This window comes from Gavialis gangeticus, unplaced genomic scaffold (assembly GCF_001723915.1).
Source record: "Gavialis gangeticus isolate Ggan-Ray unplaced genomic scaffold, GavGan_comp1, whole genome shotgun sequence".
Taxonomy (NCBI): domain Eukaryota; kingdom Metazoa; phylum Chordata; order Crocodylia; family Gavialidae; genus Gavialis; species Gavialis gangeticus.
Window position 1 is genome coordinate 175,539,999 of NW_017729032.1, and position 20,789 is coordinate 175,560,787.

The 20,789-nt window shown below is 43.2% G+C and overlaps 1 protein-coding gene across 1 annotated transcript in view; it reads left to right on the forward strand.

The window, feature by feature from the left end:
• EGFL6 (EGF like domain multiple 6) overlaps positions 1 to 20,789 on the forward strand; it is a 105,806-nt gene that overhangs the window by 48,560 nt on the left and 36,457 nt on the right. The window contains exons 4-7 of the mRNA XM_019525116.1: positions 1,500 to 1,619; positions 7,919 to 8,038; positions 15,868 to 16,002; positions 18,747 to 18,869. Coding sequence (XP_019380661.1) covers positions 1,500 to 1,619; positions 7,919 to 8,038; positions 15,868 to 16,002; positions 18,747 to 18,869 — 498 coding nt within the window. The remainder of the gene's footprint in view (positions 1 to 1,499; positions 1,620 to 7,918; positions 8,039 to 15,867; positions 16,003 to 18,746; positions 18,870 to 20,789) is intronic.

Here is a 20,789-nt window from a genome sequence, read left to right on the forward strand (position 1 = left end):
GCAACACCTGCATCCATTGCCTTTGTGACCTGATCATAAAAGGCAATCAGGTTGGTCTGACATGACCTGCCCCTAATGAAACCGTGCTGGTTGCCCTTGAGCATCATCCCTGAAGCCGGCCCATCACAGATGTGCTCCTTGAGAATCTTCTCAAAAAGTTTGTAAATGAACTCTAACTGTTCACTTGCTAAAGAGGTTTCAAGGGAGGAAAAGAACAGTTGTCAAACAGCCCATGGAAGGCACAAACATATAACAAGACTGATGCCTCCATTGTCAGCAGTGAATGTTACACCATGCAAACTAGACCTAGTAGGGTTTTTTTCCTTCTTCACCAGCTAATTATAGGAAAGCTTGAAAATTATATGATTTCTTTCTTGTCCTATCCAAATTCTGTTGGAATGTTTTGAGAATGGGATTTAGAAGCTTGCTTAGAGAAATCATTGCCGTCACAGAATCAGACAATTTCTAGAACACAGTCTCTTGTATTCTCTCAGGCATTTGTGCCATAAGAATAATACAGGTGATATTTGTCCCTTGAAATCCTTTAGTCAATTTTATCTCAGGCTGACTAAATATTCTTAGACTTTTATGCTTAGTTTTCATTCTTGTTTTGGCATGGAGGTTGGGTAGGGGACTTAGACATTTTCAGCTAAGATGTGAAAACTGAGCAAGAGCTAATTTAATTAAAGTGCACCCCCCCCACCCCAGAGCATGTGTAAAGATGCCCATAGATCATAGGAAAGTAGGACTGGAAGGGGGACCTCAGAAGTTCATCTAGTCCAGCCTCCTGCTAAAGGCAGGATCATCCTTGACTAAACCATCTCAGCTAAGGATCTGTCTAAAACCTGCTCTTGAAAACTTCCAAGACGGCAGATTCCACAGTTTCCTAGGTAGCCTGTTCCAATGGTCTTCCTCATAGTCAGAAAGTTCCTACAAATCTCCAACTTAAATTTCCTGTGCTGCAGCTTGAGGCCATTGCTCCTACTCCTGTCCCCTACAGTCACAGAGGCTGCAGCTTTTCTCCTCACTGGGCACGTCACCCTACCTTACTGTAGCAACGTGCTACAGCAACATAGTGGTCATGTGTCACACATCACCAGCTGCTACTTCACCACAGAGGCAAGCTGCCTCATTTTAACACATCACTATAGCAAAGTAGCGGCTAAAAATAACCATGCACCTCAGAGGAAGCACTAAAGCATGGCCCAGTAACAACATTGTTGTAGGGCGACATGTAGATGTGCCCACTCTTTGCAGTTGATGGTTCCAGACACTGTGCTGAAGTTTGTCAGGTGCAGCAGGCTGTACACATTAACTCTCCTATCACTCACTCAGCCAGATGGTCTGCTAAATTCCTTTCTGACGAGGGGTTGGCTCACTCTCTATCCCACGACTTTCCCTTTGGAGATTTGAAGACATGAGGCAATGTTATAAATATATAGATCTTTAAAACAAACACAAAAATCCTTGCACTCATTTTTTTCCAATGATTTCTGCAGATCTGAATGAATGTGGATTGAAACCACGACCCTGTGAGCACAGGTGCATGAACACTCACGGCAGCTACAAGTGCTATTGTCTCAATGGGTACATGCTCATGCCAGATGGCACATGTGCAAGTAAGTAACAGATAATATTAAACAAGTGCTTTTTACTTACTGATAGCTAATTTATTTGTGACGGGGACCTAGGCTTCAGTTCTCCAATGCTTTCTGCATTGAAGGATGTGCTCTTCCTTATCAACATTTTAAAAAGTATAAATTAAATCAAGCCATGCATGCATTTTTAGTTTCTAGATGAATTTTAGAGAAACAGACCCTTTAAATAAGGTATCAGTGCACAAGTCCTTGTCTAGAATTCAGAGTAATTTTGTCTTACGCCCCCTCAACATGTGCAGGTAAAGGCGTGATTTGATTTAATACGTGATCCACATAATCGTGCCTCCTGCCATGCTACATGTACATGGCAGAAGGAGCAATTGTGGGATCTCATACAAGGTCCAATCATGCCATACTGCCTGTGCAAGGGGAACCCAATCCTGGGCTCCACCTGCACTGGCAAGAAGCAGCCTCCCATGGCTGAGACCCCCCTTTGCTGTGGGGGATCCCAGCTACGGGAGCCCTGTGCAGCCAGGGCCAAGAGAACCCACAGCTGAAGGGTTCTCAGCCCTGGCTTTGCCTCACTGATTATCAGTTGTGGAGCTCTCAGTTCTGGATGTGCATGTAGGGCAGCTGGGGTGAGTCCCATCAATTCCAGGGCTCTTGGTCCTGGGGGCACATGAGGTACAGCTGAGGCTGACAGTCCTGTGAGTTGCAGAGCTCCTGGGGGTCTTCAAAAGGAGGCTAGATAATCACTTAGCTGGGGTCATTTGACCCCAGCATTCTTTCCTGCCCATGGCAGTGGGTCGGACTTTATGATCTGCTCAGGTCCCTTCCGACCCTACCAACTATGAAACTATGGTCCTGGGTATACATGAGGCATAGTCAGGGCTGAGACCCCCATCAGTTGCAGGACTCAGTCCTGGCTAGACATGAGGAGCCAGACTGAGAGCCCCATGTGGGCTGGGGTTTTCATGTACCACACTCCCCGCCCCACCTCCAGCCTTGAGTATCACAGTAGTTGCAATCCTCAGGGCTTGGGGTTTTCACAGTGGGCAAGACTCACCCCTGCAGCTGGGGGTCCTGTCAGCTGACAGAGCTCCCAGCTTCAGGGGAGACCCTGCTACACATGCAAATTAAAGCTCAATAGCAACCAGCTATAAAATTAGTACATATTTTCAAAGTCTAACTTCATAGCTGGTTGGAGCTTTTAATTGTGCGATAGCTACTTTGCACATGTAGTTGGTCTTTGTTAAGCCAGTTAATTGTATGGTACCTGTAACATCTCGAGGAGGGCTTAGTGATTTTCACAGCACTTAATAAACGTTTTTTTTAATAGCTTATGTTCTCACACTTTGGAATGATCTTGTTCTACCCAGAGTGAAAGTGCCAATTTAATATCTGTCCAGTACAATCCTAGATGATCCAAGCAATGGTTTTGGCAGTTCTTCCCCTGGAAGATTTTTCCACAATATATGATTTTCCCTTGATACTTAGCCTGCATTTTCCTGTACCTATTTTAATTCAATTATTCTTTATTATGTCTTTTCACACCACCCTGAACCATGACCTTTTCCTGGTGTTTACACCCTTCATACAGTTATCGTAATAGGTCTATGCACATTTATTCAGCTGTCATTTTTCTAACTGGCTTCCTCATTTTCCTCTAAGTCAGTGCTTGATGGAAAGTTTCTTCCTATCCAACCACATTTTGCAGACTTAAAGAAGTTCAGACTAGAACAGAATGGAAATTTTTCAAGGCACAAAATTTTGTCATAAAATACTCATTCAATGAGCTTGAAATGTTTTGTTTAAAACATCTTGCATTTGACAAGTTTGCACTAAATCCAATGCAGGGTTCTGCAGAACCACTCCTGGCAGCCTGCCCCAGCTCTGTAGATTGGACTTGCAGGGTCTGTAACCCTTAAGCAGATGCACCACATAGACACGGACCTTTTGGCAGATTTGCCCTGGAATCCTGGGCTTCTCACTCTGAGGAGCCCACCTTATAGGTCAATCCTGAAGCTGGGGACCCTGGAAAAGCTGTAAGAACAAAAAAGGCTTTTTGTCCTGGAAGTTGGATTTGAAAGCCTGGGAAGCCTCAGCCTGAGCTTTTGGAAACACTGTAAGAATTTCCTTTTTGGGTAAGCATTATTGAACAGAACAAGGATGAGATTATTTTTTAGGGAGTTTCTGTTTTATCTGATGTTCCAATTCCCTTTTAAATTGTTTTGGCCCTCTTGTGTGCTCACCTGCTTTTAAGTTATTCTGTTTTTCTTATCGTACACTGCCCTGAGCCTCTGTTGGGAAGGGCAGCATATAAATAAATAAATACATAACAGTAAGTAAACTCTGTGTCTGCAGCCTGGGAGCAGTTCAGCTGCTGGATCTGCTCCAAAGCCAGGGACCTTGGAAGAACACAGGCCCTAGGGCAATCCCCCTGGTGGGAATGCAGGATCTGTGGCTCTGGGACAGACCCACAAAACATAGGGCCAGGATCCTGGGATTTCAGGGCAAAGAGCTATGACAGCCATTCAACGCTGTCTTCCTGGAGGATGGAGCTTGAAAGCCTGGGGAGTCCCAGCTCTAACTAGGGTTTAATTCCTTGGGTTCTGTGGCTTAGTTGGAGCCAGGGCTATGAGCTTCCAGTGTCCTTGCTACAGAGTCAGGACTTCAAGCTGGGACAGAATACCAGATTTGTCACTCTGGGGTAGTCTGCACTGGTATTGTTGGGTAGTATGCACTGGAATGGTTTTCCAGGAGCTATAGAGCCTGTCACTGTACAGAGAGACTGCCAAGCTTTGTATTAGGAAGAGGTTGATGCTGTTGCATTTATTGCTTTATATTCAGTTGCATGCCAATCTTTCATCTCAGCTGAGCAGAACCCATTGGCACACGTTATACCCCTGCTTAATGGTGGAGGTATGACCTTCACGTCCGAGTTCTGAGGGGTTTTTTAGTAGTTGCCAAACAACAAAATTTTCTAAACTGATTGTAAAACTGCTGTGCAGTCTGCTATAAGGTTGCTCTAAAGAGTCACCCATGAGTCTTTGTGACCCTAGAGTTCTTTTTTAGCATGGCCCAAAACATTTTCTGTCTGAAAGCAAAAACCTATCCAGTAGTATTTAGGGCAATCTACCATGCCATGATACCCAACTTCCACTAAAAATGGTAGAAATGTAATATGTAAATCTAAGGGCAAAAGTTAGCCTGTAGCAAAGAATGGTTTGGTCCCAAATTAGCCTGCACTGTGAGCATTTTAAATTCAGGGGTTTGTGAAGAGCCATCTCTAACCCCAAGAAATCAGTGTCTGGTCCTCGACAGGTTCTACAGATTTATATATTATGTATCTTATATTATAAACTATATGTAAAACCTAATGACAGTGGGCATCTGCAGGGCCTGGGGGACGTATTTTGTTTTAGAAACACTGTCTTTGCAAGTTTTATCAGACTTTCTGGTTGCAGAATATTGAAACAAACTTTTGGTTTCAGTTTGGTTCAGTGCACAATCAATTTTTAAGTCATTTCCTATCAACTGAAAACCCTGTTTTTTCAGCCATCTGTATTTCAAACTGACATCCAATACCCTTGTGAGTTCATCCAAAAGGTCCCCTGTCCTCTCTGCTCTACTAATTTTGACTCAGTTTTGGGTGCAAACTAACATGCTTATAAAATGAAGTAGCACTTCTCTGAGACTACAATTAAGACCACAAGACTTATTTTTACTTTTCCAGTTAGTACTGAGGTTACTGACTTTTGGAAGCCAGCATTGGTGAAATTTTTGGGGGGTGAAATCTTCAGGGATACAAATCTCCACAGCTACATTCACTAGGTCCCTTTTCTTTAGCAAGAATAGACCCATATGTAAATTAGTATTAAGAACTATAGAGCTAGGAGGAAAGGTAAAGATGAAAAGAATGTCTCCATTGTAAAGCAGTTCACAAAATAAAAATGTCAGAGGACTGTATTAAACCACTGGTGCCTAGACCTTTCCAAGCTGTGGACTGGGTGAGTGGTGCACGGGTGGTCTGTGGGCTGGATCCAGTTCACAGGCTCAGTCCATGGGCCCAATCTGGTGCAAGATTGGCACATGGGCATATTGCTATGCATGGTCCTAGCTTGACAGACTGCATTGGGCCCTGGTCCCACATGCTGAATTTGGCCCACTGCCCTAGTCTCGACCCTGCACACCAGACTGGGTCCACCATCTTGGCCCTGGCCTCACATACAATAGATTGGGTCCATTGGCCTGGTCCTGGCCCCACACACTGCATCAAGCCTTCTGTCCTTGCCCTGCACATACCAGATAGGTCCCACTGCCCAGTCCCACCTGTACTGAGTTAGGTCCACACCCCTGTCTCTACATGCCAAACTGATTCAGCATACAGAGTCATGTCAACTGGCCTCTGGGGCTCAGAAATATGGCAGTGGGGGAGCAGTGCTCCTTGCTGCCAAATTTCAGACCTGTTGGGAGCGCTGGGGGCTAGATGAGACAGAGCTGTGGGCCAGAGGTTAAGTGCTGCTGTATTAAATCCACTATCTAAGTTTGGTAAGAATTGTTTTGTGGGATCAGGCTAGTGCTCCATCTGGTCCATCACAGACAACTGTAGAATAATATGTTCTAGAGAATTTCTTTCTGTCCTTTGTCACTGTAAAGTTGTCTTATGTTCTGAAATATTATTTATAATCCCTCAAATTTGTTGATCTTCTCTATATAGTGCCATGGTGAGTGTTCTCATCTATGCTTCAGTGACTTCAGTGATACTTATCACTTCTCTTCAGAGAGTAAACAAATGATTTTAGCATGAGAAAAATGAAAATGAATTTTAGCATAAGAAAAAATCTAACAGGAGTATGTAACCTATGCATTCAAGAAGCATATATTACATTCATGCACATATGCACATATTTGGCTTGTTTATAGACTTTCAGATTCTGAAAGTGGCAATATTTCTCATAGAGAATTAGTTAGTTGTGTTAAACTGAAGTTAGGCAGAAAGCAGGGTAGATATGCACCTTATAGACTGAGTAAGTCTGTCCCCCTTTTTTCTGTACATCAAATCATTAAATCTTTTAACACAAACAACTGGCTAATATTCAGGTTTTAGTGGGTTGTTCCAAATAGGGGGTGAATTGAATGATGAATCTGGTATTTCCTTGATATAATTCTATTTATTTACAAAAATATTCACACAGCTCCTTTTTCTCAAAACCTGATAGGAATGAAACAGGAAAGAGTTCCTTTGCTCATAGTTACAAGTATTTCTCAGACCAAAAATTTGTCCTAACATGCTCTCTCTGCCTTTTCTCAGGATCACACCGCTAATGCTTTTCTGCCTGTCTCTGGAGCTTCCCAGGTGTCTCTTTTTGTGCTTCAGTGTCGCTTCATCTATGCCTGTATAGAGTGCACTCAAAGGCTAAGTACAGACATTCAAAAAGCCCAAGGCGGAATCGATTTAAGTTGCACCATTTTCTGTAAGTGTCATAGTTTAGATCAGTGGTGGACATAACACTCATTCACCCTTGGAGGGGAGGAGGACAAATCTCAAACTGGGCTCCCTGATTTTTAAACTAGTTCATGTGTGCCGAACATCTGTTCTGTTATGGGTGTAGACCAGTTTCTGATCACTTATACCGGTAAAAGTGTAATGTCTGTACCTGGCCAAAAAGTATGAGTCTCTCAGTCAAAATCTTTCACTTACGTTGCTCAGATTTCTAACTGGACTTGTTTTAGGTGGTGATTGCTGTTTCAGCTTTCTCTTCCACAAAGGAGCTTTATTGTTGTTTACATTTTTTCCTGAATAAAGCATAACTGTTCCATCTACCAGCTTTAAGGAGATTTTACCCAACTTGTGCTAAAACAGTAATCTGGTAGTAATGCTGGTAGCAGTGACTCAGAGAGTTCTATTTTTCTATCAGTTTGGAGAGCTGCATCTTTGCAAGGTAGAGCTGTTGTTTTACTTGTCTGTACCATGTTGTTATACTTGATCAGACCCTGCAAGAGGTCAAAAAGCAATACCTACCCCATGAACTTACAATCTGAGAGAGGGAATAATAAGACACTGAAGAATACATGGGTGGAAGAGAAAGGAAGGGGAAAAGGAATAAGAAAAACAAAGAGGAAAGAGAAGAAATAGCTATATTGGTGTGGCAGACATGTAGATACATCTCTTGTGCTATTGAGTATTATTATGGATGCATAATCAATGCAATGAACAGTTGTTAAGAACAATGTGAGTATTTTGTTTTGCTAAATGTAAAGCTAATTTAGTAAATGGGTTAGTCTGATTCCAGTCTAACGAGCACTTCTATTGCCAGATTCCAGGACATGTGCCATGGTGAACTGCCAGTATGGATGTGAAGAAATCAAAGGGGATGTGCGGTGTCTATGTCCATCAACCGGACTTCAGTTGGGACCTAATGGAAGAACATGTATAGGTATGTTTGGTGGGGTGTATTTTTGCCTTCTAAATTTTTTTTCTACAGGACCATTTAGAACAGAGGTGGACAAAATGGCAGGTCTGACCGGTGGCCGGATTCCATTTAACAGCAGTCCCTGCCGGCATCATTGCAGCAGGTTTCTATGGAAGACCCAAGAGCTAGGGTTTCCATGGAGACTGGCCCCAGCTGGGTGGGGAGCTGCTCCAGGGCTGGAGATGGGATCTTGCGTAGGTGACAATGGTTCGGAGCAGGGCAGAGCTGCAATTCACTGCCTGCACACCCCTGTCTAGGGCATGGGGCATGTGGGCAGTGGATCGCAGCTCTGCCCAGGCTCCAGAGCATGCTGCCACTGCCACAAGTTCCTAGCCCCGGAGCAGCTCCCCACCCAGCTGTGTGCCCTGCCAGTTCTGGTGGGGCCAGCCTCCATGGAAACCTTGGCCCCCGCTGTCACACCCCTGCCACTCCTGGGGTCTCCATGGAAATCTGCCACAATGATACAGGCAGGGGCTGCTGGGAAATAGAGTCCACCATGGGCCTGATCCAGCCTGGGAGCCAGACTTTGCCCACCCCTGATTTAGAACAAGTCCTACATCTTAAAGGGCTTTGAACTGAAGCTGGGGCAAAACTAATTAGTACTGAGCTCTTCCTGTAGGCTCCAGGTTAGAGCCTTATATTATTTTTCAATGTAATTATCCATACTATTTTGAATATTAAAGGACACTATAGTTTTATTCTATGGCCAGTCCCATCCCTGACAAATGACTGCTTCTTTTGTAGTAGGGTCAGAGTGTTTATTTTAAAATAGTTTGGGATATTAAATGAAAGAATAGCTTCCATCTCAAATCAAATACCAATTCTTTCAATTTACCTTATATGGTTAGACAGAAAAATTCCTACCAGAAAATGGAACTATGAATTTTTTGTGTTATATGAACTGTACATTGTAAATACAATTCATCTGATTTTTGCTGCAGGGTATAGAGGCCTTGCCTTAATGTCACATTGTCTAGGGAGTTGTTATGTGAAACTGCAATTGTGGGCTTATTCTGTTGCAATCTGATTTCTCAGTTCAATGCTGTAGTATAAGGCAAGACCACCACATTGTGAAACCTAAAAGGGCAAGGGCTATTTCTTACTGAACTTAAATGAACATCTTTAAACAACTTTGATCATTTTCTGGATGTTGAGTGAACCTGCCAAAATCAGGACTCTTCCACAGAATACAGAGCAAGTGGCAAACTCAGCAGTCCCAATTATCAACAGCCTTAAACTACATACCGATAGAAGGCTTGGGTTGCTGTTGCTCAGAGATCCATCATATATCCACATGGCTTTGAAATTTTACATGATCAGAGCAGAACATACGTGTCATGATGTTTAAATCACTTTTCAAATCAGAAGAAATGTTTAAGATTCTTGGATGAGTCATGTTTATATCATCTCCTTAAAAAAGAGAAAACAGGAAACAGTGTTCTCCTCTACTAGGTTGTGGCCAGGCTTACACAACTGGACAGTGGGGTCAGGGGTCTATTCTACCCTTTATTCCTGTACACACATGTGGGCTGCTCATACCAGGAAGTGAACAGAGCTTTAGCTCTACACTGTCAGTGCACTGACTTATACACTGGACATGTAGGTTAATTGCATAATGTAGAGAGCTTATAATTCCCCATGTTACAAATTTAACAGAAGTAGTAGACTGGGAATCATAGGATTAAGACTGCACCTAGACCAGCATAATAAAACATGGCCCCTTGCTCCAGACTAAACCACAGCTGAGTCCACAATGGAGATGTTCAGTACACAATGTTTGCTTCACAGAATTTGGGGATTCACTGTTAGGAATGACTGAAAGATTAAGGACAAAAGGCCTTAAGTTTATTCCCAAACTGGAAAACTGAACAGAGTTTTGGTTCAGTTCAGTCCCAATATTTTGTTTCTAGTTTGGCCTTTCTTTTTTTTAGTTTACAGTAAAACTTGACATGAAAACCCTCTTCAAAGCGAAAACCTAAAATTTGCATTAAAAGATATTGGAATGTGATGTCTTAACAATTTAGAAACATTTTCAACATTTCTTTTGGGTTGGAAAATATACCAAAACCAAATCATACCATTTCTGTTTAACAAATAAGCATTTTGTAGGGGGAAAGTGGTCAGAAATTTCTCAAATACTTTTAATGAAGAATTTGTAAAACTTCCAGTCTAGTTAGGCAACTTTTGAAAACTGAAATGAAAAAGTGAGAAAATGTTATTTCCTACACTTGGTGACAGGACAATAGAAAGACTGTCCCTTCTACAAATATTATTACTTGTTAAAATGTCTCTAACATACAGGTGATATGGACTATTTCTCATTTTTATTGCACCCATCACAGTGGTATCTTGTCACACTACAAGCAATTTGGAGTCACATGTAGATTATGAAAAGAAAGCTTAGGATGGGATGTCCCAGAGAAACAGGGAAATAACAGTAGCTATTTAGTTTCAGATGTTGCTGAGCAAAACATTTTAAATGAATGAACACTACAGCCAAAAGAATATTTTGCATCATGGAGAGTTTTAATTAACATATCAAACAGACAAGAAATTAATTTTAACTTTATTAGCAAAAACAAAATTATGCACAACCTTTCAAGAAAAAGATTACTTATCAACCCACAGACACTGCTCTAAAGAGGGACAGTAACTACATAAGTTGACCTTTTGTCACACAGCTGCAACAGCAAGTCATACATGAATTTCATGTGACCTGAGAGCATTTTATCGCTTTTAAGAGCTATAGAGTAAACCCATATGGATACGTGGCTCAGCTTCCAAACAATAAACGTGCTATGGTGGGAATATTATTTCTCTGCTCAGAAATGAAATTAATATGTGATGGCCCATTTTTAATGTATCAGCAGTATTCTCTTATCCAGCAACCCATTGTAGTTTTATTATTAACAGTTTGAATTATTTAAGAGCTTTTTGAAGTCAGGCATTCAGGAAGTGTTGGATTTAAATATAGCAGACAGGTCTAGAAGAAGCCCTAAATCTTTCTATTAGTTTTTCTTACATCCATTTTTATTGTTTTGTGTTTGTTGCATCCCCAAGCTTAAAACTGGTGGTGAGGGTGCTTGAACTAAAGCTCATTTGATGAGCTTTAGATAAAATGCCCCTGCCGCTATTTTAAGCATGGGGACACTGATACACAAGACACAGGACGTTGCTGGAGCGTAGCAATTGCCATATTGGAGCAGCCTCTGCACTTGTGTATAGGCGCCCCTCATGTGACCGTGGACGTGTTATTTGGGCCATGGTCACGTTACATTTGTAGCACTGTGTACACCTCTACCCATAGACACTGCTCTAAAGAGGGACAGTAACTACATAAGTTGACCTTTTGTCACACAGCTGCAACAGCAAGTCATATATGAATTTCATGTGACCTGAGAGCATTTTATTGCTTTTAAGAGCTATAGAGTGAACTCATATGGATACGTGGCTCAGCTCTTTCAGCTCTACAGAAAGTCAGCGGGTATACATTCATGCTATGTAGTGTCACAAAAATGGCGGATGCACAAGAAAAGTGTACCTGTTTCAAAGAAGAACTTCTCTGTAGTGCCACATGTAGCACATGGACAGCTGCATATAGTGATATAGGGAGTCTCTTGGACCCTAGCATCCCACTGTGCTCTGCTCTCCCCACTTCCCTCTCAAAGCGAGGAGGGAGAAAAATCTGTTGGGTCCATGACAGTCTCTTGGGGCAAGCTTTGCTTTGCCACTGCTCTGGTCACTAGTGAGCTGGGAGGCAGCATGCTATCAGACAACCCTATCACCACTCTGGGCAATGAAACTGCGGCTGTCAAAAACAGCCTGTCCTCTCCCCTGCTGGGGAAGGGGAACTGGGTAGACTGTCATTGACAGGGTCCCCTGAGGGGGCACGGGAACAAAGGAGCAGTTTTTTATCACCCCCTGGCTGAGGTAGATATTAGGAGAATTCGTAGCACTGACGTGAATGTGTGAACATCCCATGACGCACTATTTCTGTAGTACTACAAAAAGCACTCTACAAATTAACATGTGTCCAAGGCTTTAGTTTTCCTGCACAATCAAAAATAATAGCAATTTCCTACTTCACAGAGATATTATGGGAATAAATATATTAAAGACTGGGAGAAGCTCAGACAGCAAATAGTGAAAGGTATATAAGTACTATAAATAGATATACATTTAATCTCTTTGTTGGGTACAGGAACTCCTGCTTTTTTGGCCCTCAAAGTTAATTTCAGGCCTTAATATTAGTAGTGATCCAGCTACGTTTCTGAGCCATGCATATAACTCAGATAGTTAACCTTTCGTGTGCTAATATTTACCTTCACAATTAATTCCAAGTACAGTCCTTAACTAAACCCTGTATACTCCAGTTTGGAAACCTGAGCTCTAGTTTTCCAGAAAAACATATTCTTGTATCCAAAGCATATTCTTGTATCCTAGTAAGACTAGGAATGGTCTAGAACAGGGCTTGAATTACACTTCAACTCTTCGAGGCGGGGGATCTGCTACAGTGGCAACCAGAAGGAGCTGCCACTGCTGCTACCACCTGCATTGTTTAGAAAGGTGTAGGGCAGCCAGAGGCTGACAGCCCATGAGGGGGTTCTTGTCTCTTATGGGGGGGTCATCCCCCTCAAGCTTCTCTATAATTTGAACCCTGGTTTAGAGGTAATAGTATAATATAGTATTATATATAATAATTGCATCAGAATGTTTCAAAAGCCATGGATTTCTTAGGATGATATCTTTTATTTGACCAACTGTATAGAGTTAGACTTAGACAAGCTTTCAAATGCAAGACATTCTTCACCAGGTCTGAGCAATGAGAACCAAGACAGCATAGTAAAAGAAACAGTTGTAAGAGAGGGGAAAAGATTCTTAGGGATAGCAGACAAACTCTTAGCAGAAGAAAAGTACCTGATCGCTGATTACTGGGGGCATCTACACATGCCATTAAGGCAACGTTATAAACTCCAATGCAGTTCGCACCAGTCACCTGCTCTGGGGCACAGGTATAGATAGTGATGCTTTACTGCAGTGCTAATTAATCAACTCTACAGTAAAGTGCTTGAGTAGATGCACCCACTGATACAAAGCCTATCAAAAAAGAGGAGGGTCTTTCTCACCTTTCATGTTTGGGAAGAATTTGGGGATCAGGTAGGTTACAATGAGCCATAAAACCAATATCAGTGTTAAGTGAAATTGTGGTGGGTGAGGATAATGTGGAGGATTTGTGCAACTTGCTGGAAATCTGAGTGTAATCCATGTTCTTGTAAGTATTTCAGGCAACTGTGTCTTCATAGTGTGGGCCATTAGTGTACAGGCTGGTGACATTCATGCTTGAAAATACAACCTTCTTGGGGAGGTGGTTGATGTTCTGGATTCTGTTGAGGAACTCTGTGGTGAGTTGTATAAAACTTGCTCTTTGATTGACAAGTGGTTTCAGGCTAGTTTCTGTGAATCCTGATAGCTCTTCAGTGAGGATACCACAGTTTGATATGGTGGGTCTGCCAGGGTTATCTTGTTTGTGGTTCTTTGGGTGCACAGAGGAGTTCCTGGGACAGGAGAGTTGGGAATAAGCGGAAGTAGGAGCAGGGGGTTGGACCCGATGATCTACCACAGGGGTGGGTGAAATACAGCCCATGGGCCAGATGTGGCCTGCCAAGAACTTTCTTCTGGCTCGCAGAGCCCCTTCAAAACCCATGTAATGGCGGCTGCCTCTCTAAAAGCCTCCAGCAGCACTAGCCGCTGGCTGCAGCACCTTGGGCTGTTTCCTTGCGTTCTGGTTGTGAGGCAACTAACCCTGACCTCAGCCTGCCCCAGCTGGCCTCGTCCCACCCCTGGCTCAGGCCAGGTTTGCAGCTTGAGAGGGGTGGGGGGTTGGGCCAGAACCTGTGGCGCCGGTGAGGGGAAACAGTCTGGGCCGGGTTCTGCTTTGCTGCACGGGACTGGAAAGGGCCCTGCCCTGCAGGTAAGCCCAGGAAAGCGGCTCCTGGGCAGCATTTCCCTGTGCTGTGTCGCTCGGGCCGTGCAGGGTTGGGCTGGGCCTGCACTGGGGAGGGGAAGCAGCAGCTGGGCCGCAGCTCCGGCCCAGTCAGCACCAGGAAGGAGAGGTGGCAGTGGAGCTGTGTGCTGCTTGGGACAGGATGAGCCCAGCCAGAACGGCAGGGGCTCAGCAGCACTTTCCCTCTGCCTGCACCAGTCAGTCCCGAGCGGCACACGGCTCCGCCGCCGCTTCTGCTGGCCAGTGCAGACCCAGCCGGGCCAGTCCCATCTGGAGCAGCATGCGGCTGAAGCCAGCTTCCCACATGCTGCTGGGGAACTGAGGAGTCCGGCTGGGTCAGCACCGGCCAGCAGATCCGGCGGCAGAGCCATGTGCCACTCAGGATTGACCGGTGCAGGCCGGGGGAAAGTGCAGCTGAGCTTCTGCCACTCCGTCCAGGCTCATCCCATCCCAAGCAGCACACAGCTCCGCTGCCGGTGCAGACCCGGCTGGGCTCCTCCCGTCCCCAGCAGCATGTGAGGAGCTGGCTTAGCCGCATGCTGCTGGGGATGGGAGGAGCCCGGCTGGGTCGGCACTGGCCAGCAGAAGCAGCGGCGGAGCCTCCTCCTTTTGGCCCAGCTGACACAGGTAGGGAAAAAATTCTGGGGGAGGTCTGATGTCCCTAAAACCCCACTGCTGGGGCAGGATGTTAGAGGGGTCACAACCCCTTGCTACCTAGTAAGTTGTGCAAGAGGAGGGACAAAGGTCAGGGGCTAGGGGGCGGGGCTTCTGGTGGCAAAGGTCAGGGGTCAAGGGATGGGACGTCCGGTCCCAAGATGGGGACCAGGGGGTGGGGCAGCTGAAGGGGTGGGGCTACCTATGTGGTCCTCGACAGCTTGTCAAAACTCATCAAGCGGCTCTCCGCCCAAAATAAGTGCCCACCTCTGATCTACCAGGTCCCTTCCAACTCTAGAAATCTATGAAATCTATGAAAATGTTGCTCTCTGACCTCCTCTGTGGGAAAAAGAGATGCTAATTAAAAACAAGGAATTCATAGCATACTCAGAGGCCATGTCCAGATGTACAGGCATGTGCAGTTTGTTACTAAAATGAAATTAGTAACATTTAACCACTTAAAACCAGTTTTGGAGGACTGATTCTCAAACTTTTTTCCTTGTTGGGTTTTCCAGCCTTTCTATATCTAGTCAGGATCTCTCTCTCCCATTGATTAAAAAGGGTAAGTCCCGTTTGCTCTCCTGGGATTTATGGCTCAGCGTGTATACTCACATTCTAGTCATAATGGGAACTTCCGTCTCATCGATTCATGATTTAGCCCTCCAAGGAGCAGTGGAAGAAAATGAACAAAAGACATTTTGCTCTTCCTTCCTTCCCTGACTCTCCCTATTTCTCTTAAATCATATCATCTGGCATTTCCTCCCTCTACTCAGAGCATAGAAGTCACAGAATTTGTGAAGCCCCTTCCCACCCAACTCTTGGCTGTGGGACAAACTACTATCCCTAATGGTAAGAATTGCTGTTGTCTGCCAGTCTTTCAAATGGCCTGTCATTTAACATAGCAGCTCTCCAAGTTCCCAATTAAATTGACTAAACTGTCTCCATTTATTTCATGTAACCAGATGCAAAACAATCCCCAAGTATAAAAGCCACTGGTTATTTTTTATTTAACATAAACATTTTGAACCTTGTGACTTCAATAAACTGTGACCCTTGTGCAAATGACATCACTTTTTGCTTCCTCCTTGACCTTTGTCTTCTCCTTGACCTTACCAAATTCCCTTTTCACTCCTAGATATTGATGAGTGCACCACTGGGAAAGCTATTTGCTCTTATAACCGCAGATGTGTCAACACTTTCGGAAGCTACTATTGCAAGTGCCAGATTGGTTATGAACTGAAATATGCCAATGGCCGTTATGGCTGTATAGGTAAGATGTAGGAACTGGGTTTGCTTGTCTTTTCCCTTTCCTACAACATACATTTTTCCTGTCATTGCTTTACATATATTGGCTTCTGTTTGGAAGAATGGCTCAAAAACAAAAATTTGTTTAAAGTCTCCTTGGGATATTGAGTAGTTTCTATAGCCTGATGACAGATAAGCTACATTTACTAATATCAGTAATGATTTACAATAGGACCTGCAATGCTTGTGTCTTATCTTGCCAAGACCTCATTAGGCACTTCATAAAAGATGTTCAGTAGTTTGTAGTGCAGTCTGCAATGACAAGGAAACAAATGACTGCAAGAGAGCATTCGGATTGATTTAAGGATGCTATTTGAAAGGTTATTTGTATTCTCCTGGCATACAATGCATGGTATACAACCATATTCACATAGTCATGTTTTGATCTAACCAGTGAAGTGAATCCTGATGTCGCTGCCTGTTTATAACGAGGTGTATATATAGCACAGGCAAGAAAAAAAATAACTGCCTGGAAATTACAGATTCTAATTATTTTGCAGATCCATTTAGTATCCAGGTACCATCTCTGAAGCTCCTACACATGTCAAATGCGAAAACAGATGAAACTAATATCCCTCATTGCATTCCATTAACTAGTACCTCCCACTGACCCCCAGGATTTTTTAAGAAGGGCAAAAGTTTAGTTGTTAGAGCAGGCATTGTAAAACATTGCTCTAATAATGCTGTACGCAAGGGCCAGAGGGAACTGGATTAACAGTAAACCCATACAAGAGAAAACTCATGTTTTGTTTTGGGATATTGTTAAAGCAGATCAGGAGGCTGAAGTCTGGGTTATACTCCTGCTGTACTCAATCCTGCAAGAGCATTGAAACCTAAAAAATAGCCTATAGTTTCAGATATATGTGTGTGCATGGGAGAAAATGATGAGGTTTAATGGGCCTGGTTAAAAGCTAGAACTCTGTCAAACTTGTAAATCTGAATCTCACTGGCACTAACTTTTGAGGTGGAGGTCTCTTTGCTTGTTTCCTTTATCAGCTAAAAATAAATCATGGTTAAATAAAATATGAATGGGTGTAAAACTTATTATTTTAAAAGGAGAGAGCGAGGGGCTTGCCCTTTGATAACATGCATCAGGTGTTCTGATGTAACTAACTGTCTGTGCCTATATTGATATGTATGAGTTAAAGCACAACTGTGAACTTGAACAGAAGAAGATTAAAATTACAGCATATTTGCTCAACTTCCACCGGTGTCAGATCAGATAGAAATAATAGTTATGTTGGAACATCTTATGTCAGCATAATTTAATACTGGCATAACTTTTACATGTGTGCACAGGGTTTGCATAAGAACTCAGCTCCCTCATGTGGGTTGTAATGAGAAAAGCCCTTGTGCCACTCTGTAAAATCAAGTAAAGCAGAGAAAATAAAAGTTACTGTCGTTGTTTAAACATGCTGATATCAGTTTAACATAGTGGATTTTACTGAATGTTTTCCTAATAATTTTATTTTTTTACTACAGCTACATATCTATGCTTGGCATTTTACAAACACAAGGACATGAGGTAGCTTCTGTATAGTCTTACAGTCTCAAGGCACAGTTCTGCGATTGTGACTTTCAACGTGGTTGATGTTAGACTTAGAGGTGCTGTCAGGCAAATTGGGAACTAAGAAATTGCATATAATCACTGCTGTACTTATTCTCTTAGCAGAACAATACTTAGAGTCTAAAGGTGCTTGTACATGCAGCGGAGGTTTAATTTTCCCCGAATTTAAACCTTGGGTTCAATTAGGGAACACTACACCCCGTTGTGTGTATGTGGGTGAGGGGGCCCAATCCTTTTTTTTTTTTCTCCCAGCCTACCTGCCTCTCCTGCAGTGAGGGGGCAGGGGGAGAGGGGGTAGCTGCCGGTAGGCTGAGCAGTCCCTGAGCTGCACGAGGCCCAGTGCTTCCCTCTGCAGCAGTAATGCACCCTGGGACTGCCCAAGCCAGGCGCCAGCGGGTAAGTGCCACCTGGGGGGTGCTCCCACCATGGAGGGAAGGACCGGGGTCCTCTGCAGCTCAGGGACTACTCAGCCTGCCAGCAGCTTGCCCCCCCTCCCCCACTGCAGGAGAGGCAGGTAGGCTCCAGTACCCTGTGCACCATCCCAACCACCTGGGACTGTCCAAGAACAGCTGACTTGCCCCTGGGCAAGGTGGTATAAGGGCAGTTGGGTGTGCTGGCAGCAGGAGAAGGCAGTGGAGATTGTGCATGGGGTGCTGAAAGCCCACCAAGCATGAGCTTCCCTAAGTGTGTCAGCTTCCTGTGCCCCGTGCACTTTTGCACTTTGTTAGGTAGCAAACTAAAACACCTCAGAAGGAATTTACCTTGCTACGTTACAAGTCATTTAAAGCTGAATACACCACCAAGCATGTAAATAGCAACACCATTAAAGCGGTGCAAAAGGGCATTTAAGCTGCCTTAAAGGCCAATTTTGTGGCATGTACAAAGGACTCAATTCTACTGTCACTGATATCATTAACCAAAAGCTGCTCTTGACTTTACATGGAGTAGGGTCAACCTCAAAGGTGATTTCATTCTTGGGTGGTCTCAAGGTCATTTATTCTGTTGTTGTGGCTGGTTTCAAGATGGTCTTGATCTAATGGTAATGCTAAAACTAGCCAAAAGGACATGAAAAATACAGGTGGGTTGTTATGAAACTGGTTCCAATATAGTGGTTTTTTTCAGTAAATGATTCTTTTTCCTAGATATAAATGAATGTGCTGCAGATACACACAAGTGCAACCTTCATGCAGAGTGCCTCAATACTCAGGGATCCTTCAAGTGCAAATGTAAGCAGGGCTATAGAGGAAATGGACTTGAATGTTCTGGTAAGTAATGGTTGAGAGCAAGAGGTATACAGTCTGTTTTCAAGCAACTGATAGTTTCTAGAACTTTTTCTAACAAAGTTCTATATGACCAACCCTGTGATTCTCAGCTTATAGTAGTTCAAATCCCCATTGAATCCATATATATGCGAAGTAGTGTAATGAAGTGTGGGGGACAACCAGGGCACCAGCTGTGTTACTGGACCAGCCACTACTGTGCCACCAGCAGTTCAGCCAGTGACACTGCCCTGCCTATGCACCACTGTGCCCAGGGCACTCGGGCATCACACTGCACCTTGGTGTGTATATTATATGACTCTTTTTATGTATAATACCACTAATAATCTATTGACCTAATTCTGTTCCATTACACTAGTGCTACTCCTGTAAAACCTGGGAGCCACAGTGGAGAGCAGAATTTGGTCTGATCTATTTTCTGTCTGTTCATTTAAAAAAAAAAAAAAAGCCTAATTTTCCTCAGACTGTGAGACTGTTCCTGTGGAGAACAATCCAGTCCTTTCCAGAAAAGCTGCAAGCAAGCTCAGGAAAAACTAGGATGGGGAAAAAGGATTGACTTTTGTGTTAAACTATTTCCACTTATAGTCAGTCCTCTGAATATTGTGGACATTCTCTGAAGATGTGTTTGCTTACTACTAAATGAAAATGAGCTTCCCTTCTGTCCACACACACAGTGTGCAGTCAGTCCTTTTACTCTTTAGTCACTAAGATATGTTATAGGTATTCTTATTAATAATCCTGAGATGTGCTGTGATATTATATTCTGTCCAACATCTTATTCCTGTAAGTGTTACCTAAAAGCCTTCCAGTAATACATTAATGCAGCATGATTAGCATGTGTTATGTTCTAGGTGCTTTACAGACATAGTGATTTTTATTTTATGCACCAGAATCCTTATTTCATGTAAGTCAGAATTTGCTAAGTTCAATTGGGACCTGGAGGGGGTGGCAGCAGCTCCCTTTGAAGTCACTGGTACCAACTCCAAGGGGAACTGCACCCACTATTTGCCCATAGCCTATTAATTTCTTAATGTTAAAATGCTTATTATGGTGTACAGCCTTGGAAAACTGTATTTAGTTCCAATGAGTATGGTACACTAACAAAATCAAAACCAGATAACATATTAATATTCTCCCTTTCCATCATCATGAATTGATGTACCTTTCCATCAAGTAAACGCAAGTCTGACTTGTGCCACATGAAACTGATTTACCCCGACAGAATGAAGCAAAAAATCTGATTTTGGTCATATTGATTTGGATTAAGAGCATGATGGCAACATGTCAAAAATTTGTGTAAACAATTTATGTTTATCCATTGAAACTTGTAGCAAAACATATTGAGCTCTCTTTGTGGTTGACAGCTGTACATGTTTGCCCTTTTGCTGCAAATTAAGAGATTTACATTACAACATGTTGTCTACCTCAATGTCAAATCAAGATGCAGCTTCACACCTGCTATGAAATGCAAGCTTGCACATTCAGTTAATCATGCAAGCCAAGTTTCTCAGAGATGAAAAGCAGGGCAAGTGGCAACCATGGTGGGTAATGCTCTATGAACTTTTAAAATTGTCTCTACTACCTATCATAATCCTGGGCATGTTAAAGCAATCTAAATACAGGGACAAAAGGAAATGAATACCTTTGCATGAGGAACTATTTACATGGATAACTGGGTTTTTGACTAAATGAAGCTTTTCATGAAATAGGTCTGTTTTCCATTGGAGAATGTTGAGTTTTCTTTCAAAACTGAACTCCTGAAAACCTTTTAGCCAAACCCTAATATATTTATTTACAAATTTTCTGTCTCTGGGGCATTATAGGCCAGGCGCCTCATTCCCATCGCATTTATGAATCAGCGGGTTCGAACTTCAACGAGCTAAGGAGGATAGTTGGAGAAGCGCT